Source organism: Moschus berezovskii, chromosome 7, assembly GCF_049115385.1.
Source record: "Moschus berezovskii isolate FMDL1 chromosome 7, NW_MosBer_1.0, whole genome shotgun sequence".
Lineage (NCBI taxonomy): Eukaryota > Metazoa > Chordata > Mammalia > Artiodactyla > Moschidae > Moschus > Moschus berezovskii.
Genome location: NC_142466.1, coordinates 71,498,740 through 71,525,710, shown reverse-complemented (window position 1 = coordinate 71,525,710; position 26,971 = coordinate 71,498,740). Strand labels below are relative to the sequence as shown.

Genomic DNA, 26,971 nt, shown 5'->3' with positions numbered 1-26,971 from the left:
TGTTTTCTAAATTCTCAATTATGAAATAAAGCACAGAGTTGTAAGATCTGTCCATCAGGTCATATATGTAATAGCTGCTGCTGCTAAGTCACTTCAGTCATGTCCGACTCTGTGTGACCCCATAGACGGAAGCCCACCAAGCTCCCCTGTCCACGGGATTCTCCAGGCAAGAACACTGGAGTGGGCCGCCATTTCCTTCTCCAATGTGTGAAAGTGAAAAGTGAAAGTGAGGTCGCTCAGTCGTGTCCGACCCTTAGTGACCCCACGGACTGCAGCCTACCAGGCTCCTCTATCCATGGGATTTTCTAGGCAAGAGTACTGGAGTGGTAATAGCACTTTGTCCAAATTAGAAAACCCCAAGGGCTGAAGAGGTGATGAAAAGACAAAGCTAGTTCTGTTTTCTCTGAATCTATGATGCTTTAAAAGTAATCTCACTTTCTTCTAATTTACAAGAAAAAGCTCTACTTGCTTTTATTATGAAGAAAAATAAAATTGCTAAATCCGGTCTGTGAATTGAGGTGACTAGTCTTTAATGCAAGAACAGTCCAATCTGCAAAGCCTCACCCAGAGTATGTTGCGGGCGTGGGGGTGACATCGGCCCTCTCTGCCACTACTTCCTCAGTTGTCTTGTCAGGTTCTCACTCTCAGGAGGCTGACTGTTCAAAAAAGCTCAAGAACAAAAAAACTTACTTCTACAAATTATTTCTCACAATCCTTAATTTAGGAAAAGAAGGGAAAATTTGGAAAGAAGATGAAAATACTTTAAATTTTCTTTGGAAATCATTGAAAAACTTTAACACAAACTTAGCAGATTGCTGAGCCAGAGACAAAGCAGTTCACATATAGACATGTCACTTCATGTCCACTGACAGATTAACAGCCCACAAGCATGTGGAAAGAAGCTTCTACACACAAAGATGCACCTTTGGACAGGTGGGCAAGTCTCAAACACGTTCTAATACTGTAATTTGTACCGAGCAGTCATCCAAAGATTCTAGTCTGTATTTATATCAGTTACATTTCATAATGGCAGGACTCCCTCCAATATACACCCTTTATTTTAAATTATGCCACTGGCACTTGGGAAAAAAAGTAATTTATTTGCATTGCTTCCATTTTTCTACTGTAGTGTTAGGACTTGACATAAGCATTATTCTTCTACCTCCTATTTACAGTTTGTTCAGAATATTACTACAAATACAGTATACAATTTTAAAAAACTTATGGGGAACTGCAGTTTTCATTTTCCTCACCTTTTTACAGGTTTCTCAAAATCATCCAATGTAAGTGAAAATTTATATGAACATTTTCTGTACACATCTTAAAGGGGCAGAGATTACAGTGATAAAGCCAAAAGAATTTTGCAAAAATACAATAAAATACAGAAAACAAAGTATAGATGTTATTTGGGGTACAAATATAAACAATACAGTACCATTTGAGTAATTTAGCAACATAATACTCATACTTTATAGAAATAAAACTGCAAACCCGGAGAATGCTCTGACAAATATTAAACATCATATATACAATGAGGTAAATGTACCTTGGTCTCTTGAGAGGTAATTTAAGTTTAAAGCAATTGACGTTTTGAAGCATCTCCTTGACATATAAAGAAATATCAAACACCCCATTCCATTGGCACAATGTGAAAAAGGGATATCAAAACACAGTTCATGATACTCAATTCACAAATCTTGTTTAAAAATAAAAACATTCACTGAAGTTCTTTTTAAGCTTTAAGAAATTGGTTGAATGTTATTAACCACTTTTTTTTTTTTTAAGTTTACAGTTACAAATAAGACTGCATAATAGGCTTAAAGGTTTAAATGTACTGACAATCCTCAGAATGTCCTAGAAGTCCAGCATTTCTGGAGAGGGCCCATAGGAACCGCAGCATTCCAAAACAGACACAAGATGCTGCAGGACATGAGCTATTTTTTAGAATCTCAAAAACATCTGAACTGGCATTTTTCTGCCAAGCTGTGACAGAACCATTATTTGGACTCTCACCATCTGGAGCCAGAACACTGCCATGGTCAAGAAGTAGTTTACTAACAATCACTCTTTCATTGGAGGGGTAAAAATAAACTCTTGATATGACATGTCTAATGGGATCCTCATGTTATTTTGAGTTTTCATTAGCACTTCACCATCTTGTTTTACAAAATATTCTGTACATAACCGTTCTTTAAGGTAGAGGGGGAAAAATGGTAACTCAGGTATGAGCAGCAAAATGGCCAAGTGACCACTGAAATTTTTTAAGAATAGAAATTTGGAGTTCTTGATGACCATGGCACTGTATCCTGACTCAAGGCACTTCCTGAGCACTATCATTACAGCATAACTACAGGCTCAGCTCTTTGGACCTTACCCTGTCCTATGGAAGATACAACTGGCCACTGCTTCTGGCACAATTCCCACTGCCAGAGCTACCCCTTGCTGCTAGCCCACTCAGAGGCAGGACCAGCAGGAAGGCTGTTTGGGAGAGAGAGAGCTAAGGGTGTGAAGAAAAGACCAGGGATGCCTACACCCCAGTAAGCCGTACGCACCCCTCATCCCCATTCCTCTGGGGGTACTGACAGAGTTGACATGGACAATCTGTCTGAAGGTATACTTTAGCCAAGTTGAACCTTGGAAAGTGAGCATCTGAAGATATATTTAAAAACACGAGCCTTTGTGTTTATACTATTTCTCCAGTCAAATTTTTCTGCAGGAATAGCCACAGCAATCATGATCCATAAATATTTTCGGTTACTTTCATTTTCAATACTAGCCAATTGGGGTTTGTCAAACCATCGTTAGAAAAAAAAGGAATCAGGTAGAGTAACATGTAAACCCAATTTAGAACTAAATTCCAACTTTTAAAAAGCTCCCTGATTCATCAAAAGTAGATTTTATCCATTTAGGCTGAATAGTAAAGTTGTAACTCATTTTTTGACTTAATAAAGAATATCTTCAGCAAAAGTTGATTACCTTATATGAAACTGAGAAATCATGTATCACAACTTTAAATCAGACAGGAACTTTTGGTATGTTCTTAAAATTATATAAAAATAGTTTTAGTGATTACATGCATTGGTCCCCTGGATTTCATAAAGCAGATCTGGTAGGCTTGTAAATGGCCAAAAAAAAGTAAAAGTACCTGATCATAGAGCTAGAGATTATTAAACAGGAAATGTAACACAATTATAAAAACAAACCTCTCAAACTCACTCATTTGCTTTGATGAAATCATGGTAACTACAGAAAAAACTCAAATTTGGACTCAAAAATATTAACCTCTAAACAATATTTTCCCCATGTTGTTTTTAAACACATGAAATTGACACTAAATTCCTATGAAGTATGTCATTCATTCTAAAATTACTTTGGCTTTAAGACCAAATAGTCTTTCAAATTTATTCTATTTATAAGAAATAAGACGTTATCAGAATGCAGCTCAGTCAGCATAAATGGCCACTATCTCTTACTGACCAAAATACTGTAAAGGTTATTCTGACCCTTTCATCAGGAAATTGATAGTTCTATAAGGTACATCTTGCCTCACAGCTACGACAGACTTTATCGTCCTCCCTCAGATTAAGATCACAGTGATAAAGAGGACTTTGAAAAATTGTAAAAATCCTGCAAAGACTTTTAGCACTGGAAGTAAAACCAGTTATTATAAGCTGCTTTGAACTTAATGTGAGAAAGCCATGACAGATTTGCTTTAAACATTTAATTTCACCATAAACATCTGTAAATGGAGAATCTATCCTTGGAATATTCCTTAGCTATCGCTTTCCCAAATATTGAGGGTGCACCAAATTCACTCCATAGCCATATAAATTAGGCAGTTGTGATATCTGCACAGAGAAGGAAAGACTGAAGTAAAAGCTGCCTTCCTTAAAGTGTACTGCGACCTCAAAACCACACTGACTCTAACCTTAGCTACAAAGACAAAGTCCACAGAACAGTGACTCCTACACAACAATGTGACTCTCACATACCTGTTACTATTCAAATTATCAACTACCTTTACCTTCCTAGAAAAAAGCCTATTTAACATTAACCATATTCTAATTTTAAACGTAATTCATTTCTTAAAAAAATAACACTGTCTTTGATCAGATAAAGAAAAAAATGGCTTACAGAATGCCACACAACTTTTCACAAGCAGCTAGACAAATTTTCCCTTTTAGAAAAATTCGTCTGTATGCTACAGATTTTAAGTTATTAAAGTACTATAAGCATCAAGAGTGCCACTTGATTTTTTTAAAGTGTACTTAGACAATTAAAATGCAAAAACTTGATGAGAATACTTAATTATGACCATGATAACAATTTACCAATTAATGCCATTTCTTTAGTGGTTTAAGCACATTTTGGTAGAAGAAAGGCATTTTCAAAATGGAATACCAAAGAACATACCAGAAAAACTCTTCCAGAAAACAAAACAGAGTAAGTCTGGGTTATCCAGGTAAATAAACTTTTGAATTAAAACATGACAGGTTTAATACACACAGAGACTTTCAGCAATTCTACTCATTTCCATTAGAAAGACACAGAAGTGGCACTTACTGGTATAGTACAATCCCATTTTGAAGGCATGTAATGTTCTGAATATGTGAAAGAACAATAATATACAAAATACAATTGCATAAATTATGTTCCTCACTACTATATGAGGTCATTTTTAGACTCAAGATAAGAGTTTATAAGTGTTAGTTTTAAGATCCTGAAAATTATAGAACAGTACATTCAAAGTCTAAATCAAAGAAACTCTTTAGTGGTTCAGAATCCTCTGAGAATGTACTAACCAGGAGAAATCACTTTCTTTAAAAATAAGAAATGTTTCATATAACTCAGTCATCCAGCTCCTTTACCCTTAAAGATGATCTTCAGCACAGCAGTTACCTAAAGTTAAGACCAGCAATCATTTAAAAAAACGAGTTTTGTGTTAATAAAAAATAAAGGTAGACTACACAACATTTTGTAACTGTCCTGGGAAAGAAGCGTTCATAGTGCACAGAAAGGACCCCACATGGCGGTTTCCTGGGTCTGAAGAAATCCTGGGATGTTTTAGTTCACCTTATTACATCATCGTAAAAGGAAGCAATATCCTTCTGTTCCCTCTCAGTGAGGTAGAACAACTGACCTCCCAAATTAAAACCCAGGAGCAGATCTAAGAAGAAGTAGAGTTCAGGCAAAGCCACAGAATTTACATTTTGATGCCTTCCTGCTGACTGAGTTGTGACAGTGTTTTCTTAATCCGCAAAGCTGTAAGTCTAGCTGCTCCATTGGCATACCAACATTCTCTCATAATTTTAGCCATTACTCTCAAGGCCTATAAGAAAAGAAAAGAAAGATCATTAATGCATGGACCACTTTTCAACAACCTGGATAATAATGTTTACCTGTAAATTTTCTTTTTAAATGACATACAAGTATTTGTGTTTCAGCATTATTTGTAATAGCAAATGAGTACTTTGGCCACCTCATGCGACGAGTTGACTCACTGGAAAGGACTCTGATGCTGGGAAAGGTTGGGGGCGGGAGGAGAAGGGGACGACGGAGAATGAGATGGCTGGATGGCATCACCGACTCTGTGGACATGAGTTTGAGTGAACTCCGGGAGTTGGTGATGGACAGGGAGGCCTGGCGTGCTGTGATTCATGGGGTCGCGGAGAGTCGGACACGACTGAGCAACTGAACTGAACTGAACTGAAAGATGACCTAAATTCCCATCAGCAGGATACTGGTGCCAGCAGCTGAAAAGCAGATGGACAAGGGAGGATTTACTTAGCAGCCTGACAAAGCTGAATCCTCAAACAGAGCTGTGCAAGGCAAAGAAGGAACCTGACTCACATGAAATGGCCCCCAAAACTGAGGAATTAACTTATATCCTGTATCCCTGGGGTGAAGTTCAGGGTAAAAATAGAAACAGCCAAAGAAGCTGGAAACCCAGATACCTGCCCTGCTCCAACTTCACACAGCTGGGTGACCATCCCACCCCATCCCAACAGAAGACAAGAGGTTTCAATCTGAGAGAGCAGAACAGATTCCCGTCTTGGGGAAATGAGGGCAAAATTCCACATTGACAACACACTAAACACTAAGACAATAAACTTTCTCCCCAGAACATGGCCAGTGACTTTACATACTCCTCCAGGTAAGAGACCAGAAGAGACTTCAGCCCAATAAGAAAAGCCTAAAGAGAGTGACATCAGTGGTTCCCCAAGGAAGCAATCCAGTTACTTCACCCTCAGACTGCAGTTGACGATAAGCTCCATTCATGTGCACAAAGCTTCCTATCAGCTTTCAGTGCTGCTTTTATACATAGAGTATGAGCTTGATCAAACATTTCAGGAAAGTAATATGAAATGCAGAAAGTGACACAAACAAAAAAACACCTTGGAAAAAACAGAAGGTGTACAGAAGACAATATCAACAATCCATCATTAATATCTTCAAAGAGATAAAAGAAAATACTGATACTGGACTTACCAATACTTTTTTGGGTTTTGTTTGGTTTGGGGAAAGTTTTATAGAACTACAAGATAAACCTGAATAATAATAATAAAATCAAAAGATAAAAGCGGATTCCTTTCCCAGAAAGCAGAGAAAAGAAAACAAAGAGATGGGTAATAGGAAGGAAAACACAAGAAAATCAGAATGCCTGTTCAGGATGTCTACATTCATAACCAGAGTTGAAGAAAAAGAACAGAAGAAAATGGAAGGGAATACTTAAGGAAAATTTCCTAGAAATGAACATTTGTTTTCAGGTAAAAATGACCAAGGGTTCAGGACATGCATAAAATCATCCAGCAAACTGAGTGCCATAATCCAGATACCATCCTCTTATGTATCTAGTAGGATACACTAATAGACACAGCAGCGAACTAACAGACAACATCTCTGCTCTCATAAAGCTTACATTATAGAGGGCTGCTGCTGCTGCTAAGTCACTTCAGTCGTGTCCGACTCTGTGTGACCCCATAGACGGCCTCCTACCAGGCTCCCCCATCCCTGGGATTCTCCAGGCAAGAACGCTAGAGTGGGTTGCCATTTCCTTCTCTAACGTATGAAAGTGAACAGTGAAAGTGAAGTCGCTCAGTCGTGTCCGACTCTTAGTGACCTCATGGACTGCAGCCCACCAGGCTCCTCCATCCATGGGATTTTCCAGGCAAGAGTACTGGAGTGGGGTGCCATTGACTTCTCCTTATAGAGGGCTAAAGCATGTAATAAATAAGCAAAATACATGGACTGTCAGTGGTAAGTGCTGAGGAGAAACAGCATTTAGGGAAGGAGATAAAATATGCCAGGGGAAAAAAGTGCTATTTTAAATAGATCGACAGGTAACATGTCACTGACAAGGTAACATCTGAGCAAAGAGATGGAAGAGGGGGATAATGAGCAAACCAAGAAACGTGAAGACATGGGGTTCAGAAAGGCAGTCACCACAAAAGAGGCAAGAGAGATCACAGGTGAAAGGTGAGGGATATCCCAAGATGAAAGCTGGCCTAGAGCCAGCTTTTCAGACTGGAAAAGGTCAGAGGGCTCTGAAAAACACTTCCGTAGGTATCCTATCAGTTTCAAATTCTCGATGTGTTTCAGCTACTGAGGGGAGATTTGTAAAACCCAAGAAAAGGGAAAGATTAAGTTAGTGATACAAAACTAGCCAAACAGAGAAAAACCCTAAAATGACAGTGATGGCATTAATTCAACACGCTGCGACAGTAATTGCAACTTGCATGTGTTTTTTAACGTTAACTACCAACTTTCCTTCATGCTTAAACAGTCATCTGTTTAATATTAATTTGCTCTAATTTGCTTATTGAATGAGTACATGAATAATTCCAGTTTGTAGTATCAAGATGACATTTTTCAAAGACAAAATCTAGCCCAATTTTGTTTGTTAAACCTGCAGGTTCTGTGAGCACACAATATATTTTGTCTGGGCCTGCATACTTGATTTCATTGGAGGTAGCCAAGGAACTCTCTTGATCTCACAGGTATCTATGAAGTCTACATTAATTTAAGATGTAAAATAAACTTCTTAAGTGAACAGCTTTTTATTCTTCCTAAACTACAAAACTCTAAAGGGAGATGCTTTGTTTTACCAATATTATAATAGTATCATCATAATGGTTGTTGTTAACTCAGTTGTGTCCAACTTTCTGACTCCATGGAATGCAGCACGCCAAGCTTCCCTGTCCTTCACTGTCTCCCAGAGTTTGCTCAAATTCATGTCCATTGAGTCAATGATGCCATCCAACCATCTCATCCTCTGTCACCTGCTTCTCCTCCTGCCCTCAGTCTTTCCCAGAATCAGGGTCTTTTCCAGTGAGTGAGCTCTTCACATCCAGTGGCCAAAGTATTGGAGCTTCAGCACCAGCCCTTCCAATGAAAATTCAAGGTTGATTTCCTTTAGGATTGACTTGGTTTGATCTCCTGGTTGTCCAAGGGACTCTCAAGAGTCTTCTTCAGCACCACAGTTTGAAACCATAAATTCTTTGGCACTCAGGCTTCTATGGTCCAACTCTCACATCCATACATGACTACTGGAAAAACCATAGTTTTGACTACACAGACCTCTGTTGGCAAAGTGATATCTGTTTTTAATATGTTGTCTAGGTTTGTCATAGCTTTTCTTCCAAGGAGCAAGTATCTTTTTTAATTTCATGACTGCAGTCACCGTTCACAGTGATTTTTGAGCCCAAGAAAATAGTCTTTCACTGTTCCATTTTTTCCTCACCTATTTGCCATGAAGTGATGATACTGGATGCATGATTTTAGTTTTCTGTATGTTGAGTTTTAAGCCAGCTTTTTCACTCTCCTCTTTCACCTTCATGAAGAGGTCTTTAGTTCCTCTTCACTTTCTGTCATTAGGGTGATGTCATCTGCATATCTGAGGTTATTGATATTTCTCCTGGCAATCTTGATTCCAGTTTGAGGTTCATCCAGCCCAGCATTTCGCATAATGTACTCTGCATATAAGCTAAATAAGCAAGGTGACTGTATACAGTCTTGACAATACTCCTTTCCCAATTTCAAACCAGTTCACTGTTTCCATGTCTGGTTCTAAGTATTGTTTCCTGACTGCATACAGGTTTCTCAGGAGGCAGGTAAGGTGGTATTCCTATCTCTTTCAGAATTTTCCAGTTTGTTGTGATCCACATAGTCAAAGGCTTTACTGTAGTAAATGAAGCAGAAGTTTTTTTTGGAATTCCCTTGCTTTTTCTATGATCCAACAGATGTTGGCAGTTTGATCTCTGGTTCCTCTGCCTTTTCTATATCCAACTTGTACATTTGGAAGTTCTCATTTCACGTACTGTTGAAGCCTAGCTTGAAGGATTTTGAGCATTACCTTACTAGTATGTGAAAATGCAACTGTGTGGTAGTTTGAACATTCTTTGGCATTGCCCTTCTTTGGGATTGGAATGAAAACTGACCTTTTCCAGTCCTGTGGCCACTGCTGAGTTTTCTAAATTTGCTGGCATACTGAGTACAGCACTTGAACAACATCGTCTTTTAGGATTTGAAATAGCTGGAATTCCATCACCTCCACTAGCTTTGTTTGTAGTAATGCTTCTTAAGGTCCGCTTGACTTCACACACCAGGATGTCTGGCTCTAGGTGAGCGATCACACCATCCTGGTTATCTGGGTCATTAAGACCTTTTCTGTACATTTTTTCTATGTATTCTTAATATCTTCTAGTTCTGTTAGTAAAAGTTTAGCAATTAAGGATAAATTAAATAAAATTTTTTTATAAATACTTTAAAAGTATAAGTACAAAAATATTTCTAAAACTTTTTGTAAAGAACTGGGGTTGAAAAGCTCAGATACTGCTGAAAATCAGTTTCCACAAATTCCTGGTGAATAGTCAAATGAACAGTGAAATGAATAAAATGTAACCATCTTCACAATCATCCAAATCCCTTATTTTGCAAAAAGGCATATTAAGGTCCCAAGAACTGAAGTGCTTTGCCTGAAGTCAGACTCTGAAATATATGGTAGCCAGGTTGATCTAGAATATAGGCCTCCTGATTCCAGCCAGTACACAGCCCACTGTTCTGGGCTGCCCTAGTTAAAACTGTGCTGGGTCTCCATTGCTGCGCTTGGCTTTTCTCTAGTTGTGGCGAGCAAGGGCTACTTTCTAGTGGTGGTACTTGGACTTCTTATTGTGGTGGCTTCTCTTGTTGCAAAGCCACAGGCTCTTAGGGCGTGTGGGCTTCAGTAAGTTTCAGCCCCCGGGCTCTAGAGCTCAATAAGTTGTGGTACATGAGTTTAGTTGCTCTGTGGCCTGTGGGCGTCTTCCCAGATGAGGGATTGAACCCATGTTAACTGCAATGACAGGCAGATTCTTGAGCACTGAGCCACCAGGGAAAACCAGGAAGCTTTAATTTAAAATGCAGGAGCCTTGTTTCACTGACAGATCTAAAAACACTGTTCTAATAAACTGATGGCCACTGAAAATGTCCCATCGCCTTTGCAATGTACTTGAACATAAAAAACAAATTACTCTGTTTTTACTCATTGATTTAATTAGCTATGAAAAATAAAGGAATGGGAATTCTTACTTCTGTTTTCCTTAAAGAAAAGTAGCAAATTTCCACATACTAACCAGAAGCAGTTTAGAAAACTGTATAGTATCCAAAATAAATACTCACTTCACAGCTCTGCCATCTGTTTGGAATATTTGGCCTTAACTTCTGTTCACAAACAACTTTTCTCATTTCTTCAACTGATGGATCAGAAGGTACAAGATCATAATAAGGCAGCTGGTAATCTTCATGAATTCCTACATTGGTAAAGAATTTTTAAAAAACCTATTTTGAAAGGTTTACTTAGATAATGTCAGAACAAACTTTGACCAGACAGAAAAGGAATAGCTGGAAATCCTGTTACAGTGTCCCATTACTAAAACAGGTAAGTGGAACAGCCTGCTCTCTCTTATCCATGTTTGCATCAACAATCCACCTCCTTGAGTCAGTACTGAGCCCACACTTTGAAACTAAATTCTGCAATAACAATCAGCAAAAGCTATTTTAATAATGGTTAACTATGAGTTGTGATGACCAGATTGACATTTTCTCCTACAGCCCTAATGTAAAATGAAAGCCTTTATTTGGCAAGTGCACAGCCTCAGCTGGTAAAGGGATGCACACTCTCACTAAGGTGTGAATCCTACATGGCAAGCCTGAGGTGCAAGTCCCTTCATCTACTTGTGTCTGTTAATAACCTGTCCTATTTGCTACTCCACCCCTCACTGCCTCAAAAACCTGAGGCACTAGTCTCAAGTGAGCCTGGGTTCTCAAGGATAAGACTGTTTCTCAACATTGAAAGTGCTCAATCTAACACAAATGTACTTTAAAAAGTACATGCAGTGACAGTGTATTTGCATTTTGTATATGTAATTTCCACTATCAAGATGGAGAAAATCACTACAATCTCGGGGGTAAAAAAATCAGTTTGACTCCGGTACGTGCTAGAAATAGCTTCCTGGGTGGCCTCACAAGCAGTCATTCATTCTAAATATCTATACTGCAAGATAACAAGGGGTTGGTTTCTATTGCTTCCCTAAATTCAAGTGGAACTAGAAAAAGACCACATGAATAAAGCTGTGTATTAGGATAAAGCCATGCACAAGGATAAAGCATGTTGTGTCATCTCTCTGGCACTCTTGTTGATCACTGGGTAAACAATTTCATTCAATAAAGACAATTCTTAAACAACTTTTGTTTGTGACAAAATATTGGGGAAAGGGAGAGAAATTTACCACCGATGGAACATCGTCGAGCTACTTCCCAGAATACTAGTCCCATTGCATAGATGTCAGCACGTTTGAAGGATTCGAAGTGTTTCATATTTATGGAATCATCTAGAACTTCAGGGGCCATGTACCTAAAAAAGAAGTCAGCACTTCATTTTATGCAATAGTAACATTACTTTTTAAACTGTTTCATCATCTTTCTTTTATTCCTGGGCAGGGAGATCAGGGGGGTGAGGAGCAATATTAACTTTGACCTTTCCTCCTTTCACTATGATTCTACTGCTTTTTAAATTAAAAAAAAATTTATTGAAGTATAGTTGACTTATAATATTGTTAATTTCTGCTGTAGAGCAAAGTGATTCAGTTATATGTATATATACATTATTTTTAAAATACTATTTTCCATTATTGTTTACATAGATACTGAATATAGTTCTCTGTTCTGTACAGTAGATGTTGTTGTTTATCCATTTTGTATGTAATAGCTTACATCTACTAACTCCAGCTTCCCAATCCATCCCTCTCCCAACACTCTCCCCTCCAGCAACCACAAGTCTATATGTCCCTCAATCTATTTTGCAGATAGGATCATTTGTGTCATATTTTAGATTCCACACATTAAGTAATAGCATGATATTTGTCTCTTTCTGACTGACTTCACTTATTATGATAATCTCTAGTTGCATCCATGTTGCAGCAAATGGCACTATTCCATTCTCTTTATGGCTGAGTTGTATTCCATTGGATATATGGACCACATTTTATCAACTCATCTGTCAATGGACATTTAGGTTGTTTCCATGTCTTGATTATTGTGAAATAGTGCTGCTATGAACACAGGGGGTACATGTATCTTTTTGGATTAGAGTTTTTCCTGGATATATAGCCAGAAGGGGGACTGCTGGACCATATGGTAATGCTGTTTTTCTTTTTCCACTGTTTTTTATAGTGGTTGTACCAACTTACATTCATACCAACAGTGTAAGAGTTCCCTTTTCTCCATATCCTCTCCAGCATTTGTTATTTGTAGCTTTTAAAGATGGCCATTCTGACCGGCCACTCACTGCAGTACCTCACTGCAGTTTTTATTTGCATTTCTCTAACAATTAATGATACTGAGTATCTTTTCATGTGCATATTGGCCATTTGTATTTCTTCTTTGGAGAAATGCCAATTTAGGTCTCTTGTCCTTTTTTTTATTAAGTTGCTTGTTTTTTTGTTGTTGAGTTCTATGAGCTGTTTACATATTCTGGAAATTAAGCCCTTGTATTTCTTCCAATGTCAATATTTTTTCCAATTCTATAGGTTGTCTTTTCCTTTTTTTAATGGTTTCCTTTCCTGTGCTGAAAGCTTGTAAGTTTGATTAGGTCCCATTTGTTTCTTTACTTCTACTGCCTTGGGAGACTGACTTAAGAAGACACTGGTATGATTTATGTCAGAACGTTTTGCCTATGCTCTCTTCAAGGAGTTTTTGATGTCTTATGTTTAAGTCTTTAAGCCATTTTATTTTTATGTATGGTGAGGGGGTATGTTCTAACCGCATCAATTTGCATGTGGCTGTCCAACTTTGCTAACACCACTTGCTGAACAGACTGTCTTTTTCCCATTGTATATTCTTGCCTCCTTTGTCGAAGAGGCCTTAGGGGAATGGGTTTATCTCTGGGCTCTCTGTTTCATTGATCCATATGAATGTTTCTGTGCCAGTACCACGCTGTTTTGATTACTGTATCTTGTAATATTGTTTGAATTCTGGGAGGGTTATGGTTCCTGTTTTGCCCTTTTTCTTTGGGATGGCTTTGGCAATTCTGGGTCTTATGATTCCTTATAAACTTTAGGGTTATTTGTTCTAGTTCTGTGACAAATATCATGGGTAAATTGATAGGGATCACATTAAATCTGTAGATTGCCTTGGGCAGTATGGCCATTTTAACAATATTAATTCTTCCAATCCAAGACATGAGATATCATTCCATTTCTTTGAATCCTCTTGTTTCTTTTGAATCCTGCTACCTTGCTGAATTAATTTATCACCTCTAGTAATTTTTGTGTGAAGTCTTTAGGGTTTTCTGTGTGTGTGTGTGTGTGTATATATATATGCACACAGAATCATGTCATCTACATATAATGACAATTTAAATTTTTCCTTCCAATTTGGATACCTTTTATATCTTTTTCTGATCTGACTGGTGTGGCCACAACTTCCAATACTACAGTGTTTACTAGAAGAGGTGAGAGTGGGCATCCTTGTCTTGTTCTAGATTTTAGCAGTAGGGCTTTCAGCTTTTCACCTTTGAGTATTATACTGGCTGTGCGTTTGTCATAAAGAGCTTTTATTATGTTCCCTCAATACCCACTTTTTTGGTAAAGAGTTTTTGCAATGAATGGATGTTGAATTTTGTCAAATGCTTTTTCTGCATCCATTGAGATAATCGTATTTTTTGTCTTTTATGAGGTGTATCACACTGATTTGTATACGTTGAACCATGCTTGTGAACTTGCAATGAATCCCACTTGGCTGTGGTCTATGACACTTTTTGTGTGCTGCTGGATTCAGTCTGCTATTTAAGAATTTTTGCATCTACATTCATCAGCTATATTGTCCTGTATATATCTTTTTTGGTGGTTCTTTGTCTAGTTTTGGTATCAGAGCGATGGTGACATTATAGAATGCCTTTGGCAGTGTTCCCAGTTTTTTGGAAGCACTGATATAAATTATTTTGTATGTCTCATGGAACTCACCCAACGAAGCCATCTGGTCCCGGACTTTAGTTTGTTGGAAGTTTTTAAATTACAGATTATATTTCACCTCTAGTAATCAGTCTGGTCAAATTATGTGTTTTTCCTTGATTAATTTTTTTGGTGGACTGTATGTTTCTAAAAACTTGTATGTTTCTTCAGTTCAGTCACTCAGTTGTGTCTGACTCTTTGCAACCCCATGGACTGCAGCACTCCAAGCCTCCCTGTCAGTCACCCAACTCCCAGAGTTTACTCAAATTCATGTCCATGGAGTTGGTGATGCCATCCAATCATCTCGTCCTGTTGTCCCCTTCTACGTTGTCAAATTTGTCGTCATATAATTGTTCATAGTATTCCTTTATGGTATTTTGTATTTCTGCAGTATCAGTTGTTATGTCTCCTTTTTCATTTATTTGGGTTCTCTCTCGTTTCTTCTTGGTGAGCCTGGCCAAAGATTTGTCCATTTTGTTTATTCTTTCAAAGAACCAGGTCTTGGTTGTAGTTTTTTTCTTCCAAAAATCTCTTATTTATTTCCTCTCTGATCTTTATTTTTTCCTTCCTTCTGTTGACTTGAGATTTTGTTTGTTCTCTAATTCTTTTTAGTGGTAGGCTAGGTTGTTTATTTGATATATTTCATGTTTTTTTGAGCAAGGTCTGTATCGCTGTGAACCTCCCTCTAAGAACTGCTTTTGCTGCATCCCATTGGTTTCTTTTTTGAAAATACCTGTGCCAGGTCTCAGCTGCTGCACATGGGGTCTAGTTCACAGATTGAACCTGGGCTTCTGAATTGGGTGCTTGGAGTCTTAGCCACTGAATCACCAAGGAAGTCCCATTCCATAGGTTTTGTATGGTTGTTTTTACTGTCATTTGTCTCAAGGTATTTTTAAATTTCCTCTTTGATTTCATCACTGACCCACTGGTTTTTTCAGCCTGGTAGGCTGCAGTCCGTGGGGTCACTAAGGGTCGGACACGACTGAGCGACTTCACTTTCACTTTTCACTTTCCACTTTCACACATTGGAGAAGGAAATGGCAACCCACTCCAGTGTTCTTGCCTGGAGAATCCCAGGGACGGGGGAGCCTGGTGGGCTTCCGTCTATGGGGTCACACAGAGTCGGACACGACTGAAGTGACTTAGCAGCAGCAGCAGCAGCAGTATGTTGTTGAGTCTCTGTGTAACTTATTTTCTCCCCTCATTTCTTTTTCTGTGGTTGCTAGTTTAATGCTGTTGTGGTCACGAAAAATGTGTGAGATAACTTCTACACTCTTAAATTTGTTGAGGCTTGTTTTATAGCTGAGAAGGTAATCAATCCTAGAGAATGTTCCAGGTCCAGTCGAAAAGAATGTTTCATTTTTTAATGTCCAGAAAATATCAATTTACCATAATTCTATTGTGTTGTTTAGGATCTCTCTTGCTTTACTGGTTTTCTGTCTAGATTTATCCACTGACGTGAGTGGGGTGTTCAAATCTCCTACTCTTTATTCCCCATCAATTTCTCCCTTTATGTTTGTTGGTATCTGTTTTATGTATACTCCTACATTAGGTGTGTATATGCTGATGAGTATAAGATCCTCTTCCTAAATTGATCCTTTTTTCAATATAAGTGCCCTTATCTATCTTTATGGTATTTGTTTGAAAGTCTGTGTTGTCTGACATGCGTGATTCCCCATTTTTCTTCTCATTTCTGTTTACATGAAATATTTTTCCATCCCATCACTTTTGATCTGTGTGTGTCCTCTGCCCTAAAGTGGGTCTTATAAGGCAGCATGTTGTAGGCTCTGAATTAAAACAATAAATCTGCCACCCTGTCTTTATTTTTCTATTTTAAAAAACTTATTGAAGTATTGTTGATACACATATTGTATAGCAAAGTAATTCAGTTATTCATTCTTTTCCATTAAGGTTTACCACAGAACATTGAGCAATCTACTCTCTGAGAGTTTATCTTTATTCTCATTTTTTATATTTGGGGATAGCTGATTTATGTGTTAGTTTTAGGTGTACAGCAAAGTGATTCATTTACACACACACACATATACATGTATCTATTGTTTACCCACATAGGTTATCACAAAGTACTGAGTTGAGTTTGTTTCCTATACTATATAGTAGGTTCTTGTTGAGTTATCTATTTTATATATAGTGTGTATGGGCTGTCCTATGTGTCTGACTCTTTGTGACGCCATGGACTGTAGTGTGCAGGCTCCTCTGTCCATGGGGATTCTCCAGGCAGGAATACTGGAGTGGGTTGCCAGGCTCTCCTCCAGGGGATCTTCCCACCCCAGGGATTAAACCCAGGTCTCCTGCATTGCAGGCAGGAGCATTGCATTACGTCTGAGCCACCAGGGAAGCCCAAGAATGCTGGAGTAGGTAGTCTATCCTTCTCCAGGGGATCTTCCTGATCCAGGAATTGAACTGGGGTCTCCTGCATTGTAGGCAGATTCTTTACCAGCTGAGCTACCAGGGAAGCCCATTGTGTGGATGTTAATCACAAACCCATACTTTATCACTCCTTTCCACCCTTCCCCTTTAGTAACCTTTAAGTTTTTTTTCTAAGCCTGTGAATGTGTTTCATAAATAAATAAATTTGTTCATTTGTGTCATTTTTTTAGATTGCACATGTAAGTGATATGCTATTTGTCTTTCTCTTATTTACTTTTACTTAGAATGATAATCATAATCTCTAGGTCCACTGGTGTTGCCACATATGGCATTTTCTTTTCTAATGGGTAAGTAATATTTCTGTGTGTGTATACCTACACCATATCTTCTTTATCCATTCATCTGGACATTAGACTGTCTTGTCTATTGTAAATAGTGTTGCAGTGAACACTGGGGTGCATGCATCTTTTCAAATTATAGTTTTTTCCAGAATATGCCTCAGAGTGGGATTGCTAGATCATATGATAGTTTCATTCTTAGTTTTTTAAAAGAACCTCCATACTGTTCTTCATAGTGGCTGTACCAGTTTTCATTTCCATCAACAGTGTAGGAGAGTTCCCTTTTCTCCACACCCTCTCTAGCATTTATTGCTCGTAGATTTTTTTTTTTAATGATGATGATGATAATGGCCATTCTGACAGGTCTGAGATGATACATCTTTGTAGTTTCGATTTGGGCTTCTCTAATTAGTGATGCTGAGCACCTTTTCATGTGCTTTTTTGGCCATCTGTATGTCTTCTTTGAGGATATGTCTACTTAGATCTTCTGCCCATGTTGTTTTTAATATTGAGCCACATGCTGCTGCTGCTGCTAAGTCACTTCAGTCGTGTCTGACTCTGTATGACCCCATGGACGGAAGCCCACCAGGCTCCCCCGTCCCTGGGATTCTCCAGGCAAGAACACTGGAGTGGGTTGCCATTTCCTTCTCCAATGTGTGAAAGTAAAAAGTGAAAGTGAAGTCGCTCAGTCATGTCCGACCCTTAGCGACCCCATGGACTACAGCCCACGAGGCTCCTCCATCCGTGGGATTTTCTAGGCAATAGTACTGGAGTGGCTTGCCATTGAGCTGTTTGTAAATTTGGGAGACTAATCCCTTGTTGGTCACTTCATTTGCAAATATTTTCTGTCATTAGATGGTTGTCTTTTTGGTTTTGTTTATGGTTTCCTTTGCTGTGCAAACATTTGCCCCTCTGTTTTTTGACTGGAGTATTTAGTCTACTGACATTTAAAGTAACTATTAAATAAATATATACATATTTATTTCCATTTTAACTTTGTTTTCCCATTGATTTTATATTTCTTCTTTATCCCTTTCTATTTGTTTTCCTTCAGTGGTTTGATAATTTTCTTTTGTGTCATACTTATTTTCTTCTTGGTTTCTGTGAATCTATTGTATGTTTTTCATTGATGGTTACTCTATTTTTCAAATATGTTAATCCCATCCTATATCTACTTGCCTTAGATAGGAAGGTTCAGACATATCTAGAAAATGAAAGAAAAAATCACCTACATTTTCTTTCCTCCTCCATATTTTATGATTTAGATGTCCACTTTTATATCTTCATGTTCATTCTTTAGCTGTTCATTGTGGTTATCACTTTCACAGAAAATTTTTTTGTTAATCTGTGTACAGGCTTATTTCAGTAATTTGCTTTCCAATTGTGATTTTTTTCCTCCCTTTTTTTCCCCCTATAGAGTATTACTCCTTTTCTATTTAGAGAAGACTTTTCAATATTTCCTTTAGGATAGGTTTAGTATTGCTGTATACTTTGTTTTTTCCTTTTCTGAGAAATTCTTCATCCTTTCTAAACAATCACCTTGCTGGGTAGAGGATCCTAGGTTGCAAATTTTTCTATTTTAGGACTTTGAAAATATCTTGCCATTTTCTTCTAGCCTGCAACATTTCTGTAGTGGAAACAGCTGATAATCTTATGGGGTAATCCACTGTAATTAACTTTTTGTCTTGCTTCCTTTAGAATTTTCCTCTTTAACTTTTGTTAAATATAACGTGTCTTGATGTAGGCCTGTTTGAGTTCACCTTGTTTGGGACCCTCAGTGCTTCCTGTACTTGAATATGTGTTTCGTTCTTTAGGTATGGGAAGGTTTCAGTCATAATTTTTTCAAATTCATTTTCAACCTTTTTTTCTCTTTCTTCTCCTTCTGGAATTCCTATTATGCAGATTGGCATACTTTATCTTACCCGACAGGTCCCATTTTTTCGTTTGGCTTTCTGTCTGCTGCCCTAATTGGGCAGTTTTCATATTCTGTCTTCCAGGTCAGATATTCATTCTTCTTATTTATTCTGCTATTCATTGCTTTTACTTCAGTTTTTGTCTTGGCAAGTGAGTTTTCTAAATTTTCTCGGTTCCTGTTTATAGTTTCTATTTCCTTTTTCACAGTACTCTGTATCTCTGTTGATAGCCTTTTTTAATTCCTTCAGTATTTTCAGTCTTCTTTTTGAAATCAGTCCCTACTAGACTGAAGAGGTCTGTTCCATTGTTCTTTCAAGGGAATTCTCTTGGTCTTTCAACTGGGAGTGGTTCCTCTGCTTCATTTTACTTACATTTCTCTTCTGTGAGTTTCAGTTCAGTTGCTCATCATGTCTGACTCTTTGCAACCCCATGGACTGCAGCATGCCAGGCCTCCCTGTCCGTCACCAACTCCTGGAGTTTACCCAAACTCACGTCCATTGAGTCGGTGATGCCATCCAACAATCTTATCTTCTGTTGTCCCCTCTCCTCCCACCTTCAGTCCTTCCCAGCATCAAGGTCTTCTAGTGAGTCAGTTCTTCCCATCAGGTGGCCAAAGTATTAGAGTTTCCGCTTCAACATCAGTCCTTCCAATGAATATTCAGGACTGGTTTCCTTTAGGATGGACTGGTTGGATCTCCTTGCAGTCCAAGGGACTCTCAAGAGTCTTCTCTAGCACCACAGTTCAAAAGCATCAATTCTTCAGCGCTCAGCTTTCTTTATAGTTCAACACTCACATCCATACGTGACTACTGGAAAAACCATAGCCTTGACTAGACAGACCTTTGTTGGCCAAGTAATGTCTCTGCTTTTTAGTCTGCTGTCTAGGTTGGTCATAACTTTTCTTCCAAGGAGCAAGCTTCTTAATTTCATGGCTGCAGTCACCATCTGCAGCGATTTTGGAGCCCAAGAAAAAGTCTCTCTGTTTCCATTGTTTTCCCATCTATTTGCCATGAAGTGATGGGACCAGACGCCATGATCTTAGTTTTCTGAATGTTGAGTTTTAGCCAGCTCTTTCACTGTCCTCTTTCACTTTCATCAAGAGGCTTTTTAGTTCTTCTTCACTTTCTGCCATAAGGGTGGTGTCATCTGCATATCTGGGGTGATTGATATTTCTCCCGGAAATCTTGATTCCAGCTTGTGCTTCATCCAGCCTGACATTTCGCATGATGTACTCTGCATAAAAGCAGGGTGACAATATACAGCCTTGACGTACTCCTTTCCTGATTTGGAACCAGTCTGTTGTTCCATGTCCAGTTCTGTTGCTTCTTGACCTGCATACAGATTTCTCAGGAGGCAGGTCAGGTGGTCTGGTATTCCCATCTCTTGAAGATTTTCCACAGTTTATCATGATCCACACAGTCAAAGGCTTTGGCGTAGTCAATAAAGCAGAAGTAGATGTTTTTCTGGAACTCTCTTGCTTTTTCATTGATCCAATGGATGTTGGTAATTTGATCTCTAGTTCTTCTGCCTTTTCTAAATCCAACTTGAACATCTGGAAGTTCACGGTTCATGTACTGTTGAGACCTGGCTTGGAGAATTTTGAGCATAACTTTGCTAGCACGTGAGATGAGTGCAACTGTGCCATAATTTGAGCATTCTTTAGCATTGCCTTTCTTTGGGATTGGAATGAAAACTGACCTTTTCCAGTCCTGTGGCCACTGCTGAGTTTTCCAAATTTGCTGACATATTGAGTGTAGCACTTTCACAGCATCATCTTGTGAATTTAGGAGAAACAATTGTCTATGATGGTCTCTGAGGACTATTTATAGGTGGGAGCACCCCTGTGTACCTTGTGTGGGTTTAGTATTTTTGGTGCAAGGGCTGCTTGAGTGTGGATGCCTGGCGCCCCTCTCCTCAGCATGTACTGTCATTATCCCTCTGATAGAGGGTATCCAGATACCTGGTCCTGGTGTTCCTGGCAGTGGTGGTAGCTCATGATTGTTCCTGGAGGTGGTGTCCTGCTGCCTGAAAGCTAACACAGGGGAAAGCGCCCCTCACACACGGCCCACACAATGGCGCCTGGCCTCTAAGGCAGCCCAGGCTTTCTCTGTGTACACCCTCAGATGCGGTCACATCAGACTCTAAACCCTTCAACTGTTTCTACACATCCCACTCCCGTCCCCCCAGGTCTGATTTCTGAAGCCTGAGCCTCCATGCATAACTGAGATCATACTGGACTCAAGAAAAATAAGTATCTCTACTGGTTTACTCCAAATCCCATGAAAAGCTGAAATAGCAATTTTATGCTATTTGCCTTATGATCTTTGTTTCCAATGACCACATCCTAGGCGTCCTACTATACACCACCTACTTTGCTGTGTACTATGCAGGGACTATGTATGTCAGGATACATAAAACAGTGATAAAACAGGATAAAAGGAAAGGCAAGGACATACTCCAGGGAACAAAATAATAGATAAAAATGAATGCCAGTCCTTATTGATACCATATTGCACAGTTCTGAGGTTTCAAAAATCCTACTAAGGTTACAGATTAGGACTCACAAAGACCTGCAGCAACCACTGCCTGGAACCCTGAGTCAAGAAATCTGAGAGTCCCCATTTAATCCATAAATACAGCTGAGATAGAATAAAGCTCAGCTCTATTCAAGCCCAGAGTAGCAGTCTGAAGGTATGTAGTGGCAAAATGCTGTGATACACAAAGCAAAGCCCAGGTTCAAATCTCAGCTCTTCAGATTACCATCCATGAGGTTGGTTGGCCACATTACCTTCACAAGGTGGTTTCCTCATCTGTGAATTGAGGGTAGTGATACTTACCTGCTTAGGTTCTTTGAGTACTCATGTGTGTGTGTTAGTCACACAGTCGTGTCCGACTCTTTGCAACTCCATGGACTGTAGCCCAGCAGGCTCCTCTGTCCGTGGAATTTTCCAGGCAAGAATTCTGGAGTGGGTTGCCATTCCCTTCTCCAGAGGATCTTCCTGACCCAAGAATTGAACCTGGGTCTCCCACATAGTAGGCAGATTGTTCACTGACTGAGCTACCAGGGGAGTACTCATAGATTCAATAAATACTTATTGAGGACCTACTATGTTCTAGGCACTGTGATGGATGCTGGGAATACAAGGCTTCTCTCAAGCAGCTTACGATCCAATGGAATATTCAGATAAGTGAACAGTTATAATGTGCTAAGTGGTTCAGATTTAGCATGCAATGTGGGTGCCTGACAAGAACATCTAACAGTCTAGAAAAAGATTCCTCTGAGAAAGGAAGACTGAGTACAAGTTAAGGAAACAGGAGGGGAAAGTATGCTCTAGGACAGAGGTCAGGCCCACAAACTGTGGTACTTCCTGTCAGATCAGTGGCAGCATTAGATTAAAAATAAAGTGCACAATAAATATAATGGGCTTGAATCATCCTGAAACCATCTCCCCACCCCTCATCCTTGGAAAAATTATCTTCAAAACAATGAGTCCCAGGTGTCAAAAAGGGTGGGGACTGCTGCTCTAGGATATAGCACATATGAAAGTTTAAAGAGAGAAAGCTATGTTTTCAGGAAATAAAAATATAAAAACAGTTGGGCTAACTACAGCACATTTGAAGAGAACATTAAATGATGTAATATACATAAGAGACACATTAAAATGACTGGTACACAGTAGGTACCCCATAAATATTAACTACTCTTATGATAACATAACTAATGGTAGTATTTTCTGGAAAGGCTACCTTTCATCAGCAGTAACCTTTGTAAGTTAGCTAACCATGATTTCAGAGCAGGCAAGACCATGAGATCTTCTCCCTGTGAGCAATCTAATAAAGTACAAGGCTGAGTTTCAGAAAAGTTACGTATCTAGAAATGAGAAGGAAAAGAAGTCAACTTCAGAACATAAAAATAACTGTTCACTCTGTGATAAGTGTACCTTTTTGTTCCCACTCTGTGGTTTGGAGCAATGTCAATTGTATCTGTGGCCGAATCATGCCTTACTGCCAATCCTAAGTCTGCAATACAGCAAGTTCCATTCTTCTTTACCAAGATATTCTTTGATTTCAAATCCCTATGAGCTATGGCTGGTTTTCCTAAAGAAAAAGAAAGTTAAACATGGTTGCTTAAAGGGTAATACAAATCACAAATCTCACCTTTAGGTCCTTCCATCCCAGTGTCAAAAGCATTTCACCCCATCTCTGCAATACCTTGGCCCTTACTAAACCAACTTCTGTGAATCAGTGCACAAAAAGTTGATGAAATTACACTTCAAAGAAAACAGATGATGTTCAAAAAATATGTCTAACACTCAAAAACCAGGGGGTTAAAGATACTAGTTTGTTGATACCCTATGAATCTTTTTTTATAGGACTCCTAGGTACTAATATTCCAATCCAAGAACCAAAAATCTAGATCACCTCTTTTGCCAATCAACTGGAATATATTCATTAAATGTGTAATGCCTTTAATACTAACTACTAGAAAAAATGCTATTATAAACTAATTACAGTGTGTAAAACTTGGAACCCTCAGAGGCTGCTGGTGGGAATGTACAATAAAATAGTACAGGCCCTTTGGAAGAAAAAAAAAGTCTGGCAAGTTTCACAAATCATTAGTTATGGTCTGATTCAGTAACTTTACCTCCAGGCATATACCCAAGATAATGGAAACGTATCCACACTAAAACTTGTACATCAGTGTTCACAGCAGCATTATTCATAATAGCCCAAAGTGGAAACAACAAATGTCCATCACTGATGAATGGATACCCAAAATGTGGTAAAGCCATATAATGAAATATTGCTTGGACATAAAAGGGAATGAATTTCTGATAATGCTGCAACATGGATAAACCTTGAAACTATACTAAGAGAAAGCAGCTAGTCATAAAAGACACATATTGTATGATTCCATATGCTATGTCCAGAGTAAGCAAATCCATAGATGGTCATAAAGAGTCAGACACGACTTAGTGACTGAACAATAGATGAAAAATAAATTAGAGGTTGCCTAGGGCTAGAGAGTTTAGAGGGAAATGGGGAGTGACTGCTAAGAACTATAGGGTTCTTTTGAGGTGATGAAACTGTTCTTAAATGTTCTTAAAATGTGGTGATAACTATACAAAACTGATTATACTAAAAACCACTGATTTGTACACCAAATGGGTAAACTGTATAGTATGTGAATTACAACTCAATTTGTTGTTGTTTAGTCGCCAAGTCATGTCTGACTCTTTGCAACCCTAAGGACTGGAGCAGGCCAGGCTCTCCTGGAGTTTGCTCAAACTCATGTCCATTGAGTTGGTGATGCTATCTAAACATCTCATCCTCTGCCACCCCCTTTTCCTTTTGCCTTCAATTTTTCCCAGAATCAGGGTCTTTTGCAATGAGTTGGCTCTTTGCGCCAGGTGGCCAAAATATTGGAGTTTCAGCATCAGTCCTTCCAATGAATATTTTTTCTGGGTTTTCTTTTTAGGACTAACTGATTTCATCTCCTTGCATTCCTAGGGATTCTCAAGAGTTTTCTCCAGCACCACAGATCGAAACCATCAATTCTTTGGCGTTCAGCCTTCTTTATGATCCAGCTCTTATATTCATGCATGACTACTGGAAAACCACAGCTTTGACTACACAGACCTCTTTCAGCAAAGTGTTGTCTCTGCTTTTTAATATGCTATCTAGGTCTGTCATAGCTTTCCTTCCAAGGAGCAGTGTCTTAATTTCACGGCTGCAGTCCACCGTCCACAGTGATTTCGGAGCCTAAGAAAAGAAAATCTGTCACTGCTTTCACTTTTCCCCTTTCTATTTGTCATGAAGTGATGTAACTGGATGCCATGATCTTCCTTTTTTCAATGTTGACTTCTAAGGCACCTTTTTCACCTTCATCAAGAGGCTCTTTAGTTACTCTTCACTTTCTGTCATTACCATCATTCTGAGGTTGTTGATATTTCTTTTAGCAGTCTTGATTCCAGCTTGTGATTCACCCAGCCTGGTATTTCACATGATGTATTCTGCAGATAAATTAGATAAGCAGGGTGACAATATACAGCCTTGCTGTACTCCTTTCCCAATTTTGAATCTGTTGTTTTTGAAGTCTATTTTGTTTCAGGTCCAGTTCTGTTGCTTCTTGACCTGCGTACAGGTTTCTAGAGAGATAGGTAAGGTGGTCTGGTATTCCCATCTCTTTAAGAATTTTCCAGTTTATTGTATGTGACATAGTATGTGAATTATAACTCAATGAAGTTATTATAATCAACAATGATTTTGCAAAGATGGGGCTGGCTGAACTAGTAAAACAGCATGTGTGACGTATATAGTAAAGCTGGTGGTAATGGGGTTAGCAAGTGGATAAACATCAGGTAGCAAGTGGATAGTCATTACAGCAGAGACTACACTGGCATCTGATACCTTATATAGCACAATACTAACTCATGCAATCTCCTTATCCTAGGATCAAACAGAATTATCAGATGGTCAGATAACATTTATGTAGCATGTTGGATGTTTACAGAGCATTTTCACATTTCACACATAAATTCCAAAATCAAGATCCTCAAAAATCACAAGACTAAACACTACTTTTAAGAACTTACCAAAATATCAGTATTGTTATAATGACTAGAGAATCTCTAGTCAAATTCCTAGATTCCTAATTTTATGTTAGATTTTCAACAGAAAGTTAAAATATTCTCCTATAAAAACTCATTTTAAACATTTCCACTTCGGCTGACTTCTTGCAAAAATTTTCTGAATAGACATTAGACCCCTTGGAATTTAAAGCTTAAATAACAGGACTGCTTTGAGTTACCTTGGGTACCAACTATCTCCATGTGAAGATGGGCAAGTCCACTTGCTGTGGACAGAGCAAGTTTTATCATTCCTTCCACAGTAACTGTGTATCTGTTCAAATAATCAAAAAGAGATCCGTGCTCATGATAATCTGACACCAACCAGAGCTGAGTCCATGTGCCATTGTCTGCCAAGCAGAAAAACAGTATTTCAGATAGGCTATAGAACATTTATGATTTATCTATTCAAACATTATAACTTTTTACTCTCAGTCCTGAATCATACAACTGCAACACGTTGGTACCTTACATTTGTATAGATTTCTTTCATATTTTCTTGTTATTCTTCTTCATATATTTTCATTTATTTTCAGTTTTCTTATATGTTTATGTTTATATCCTTTAGGTCCTTAAATTAAGTCCCCTATTCTTGAGATTGAGGCAAAGACAACTAGTCCATTCAAGAGACAAAGAATCATAGTGTAAAGATGGTGATCTTGAGTCCACACAAACAGTACCAGGGATGGGACTCTAATACACAGAAGAATGCCTGGTCCAGGTGAGGTGCTCAGTGATTGTTCCTGGAAGCTGGGAGGGAAACAACAAGGGAGGAGGAAGAAGAGAAATACCTGGAACCTAGCACAGCCACAGTGGGAATGGAATATTATGGGACAAACCGAACATGACCTTAAATGAGAAATGCAAGCTTTAATGACAAACTGTATTTACAGTTCAAAAAGAAGCCAAATTAAGATTATTACAATTCCAAGGTTTCCAGCTTAGAAAATTATAAAAACAGTGATATCACTGACACATGGGGAAGCTGGGACAGGAACTAAAAATGTCAGGAGGGGAAAAGGCTGGGACTGAATTTAACTTTACACAAGGTAGTTTTAAACCTCATCAGCTAGGAATGTGCCTTTTTCCAAAAGTTCAATTAACTGTAAACCAATACGTGAAATGAAAATGTATTTTCCCTCAGGAACCATGGTAAAGGTTCTGGCTGGGCTTCTAGGCTAGCCTGGTCCACAGAAGTCCATTTAACCTAGAA

The 26,971-nt window shown here is 38.6% G+C and overlaps 1 protein-coding gene and 1 long non-coding RNA gene across 4 annotated transcripts in view; one reads left to right on the top strand and one right to left on the bottom strand.

Annotated features, from left to right (window-relative positions):
- Positions 1-26,971, top strand: part of LOC148777354 (uncharacterized) — an 80,248-nt gene that overhangs the window by 51,404 nt on the left and 1,873 nt on the right. For both annotated transcript variants that reach the window (XR_016037857.1, XR_016037856.1), the window contains exons 3-4: positions 25,242-25,290; positions 26,327-26,479. This is a non-coding gene — a long non-coding RNA (uncharacterized LOC148777354). The remainder of the gene's footprint in view (positions 1-25,241; positions 25,291-26,326; positions 26,480-26,971) is intronic.
- Positions 1,081-26,971, bottom strand: part of TGFBR1 (transforming growth factor beta receptor 1) — a 79,687-nt gene continuing 53,796 nt past the window's right edge. For both annotated transcript variants that reach the window (XM_055427134.2, XM_055427135.2), the window contains exons 5-9: positions 25,941-26,108; positions 23,071-23,227; positions 11,766-11,890; positions 10,657-10,787; positions 1,081-5,329 (exon numbers count right to left, since the gene is read on the bottom strand). In XM_055427134.2, coding sequence (XP_055283109.1) covers positions 5,204-5,329; positions 10,657-10,787; positions 11,766-11,890; positions 23,071-23,227; positions 25,941-26,108 — 707 coding nt within the window. In that variant the 3' untranslated portion in view covers positions 1,081-5,203. The remainder of the gene's footprint in view (positions 5,330-10,656; positions 10,788-11,765; positions 11,891-23,070; positions 23,228-25,940; positions 26,109-26,971) is intronic.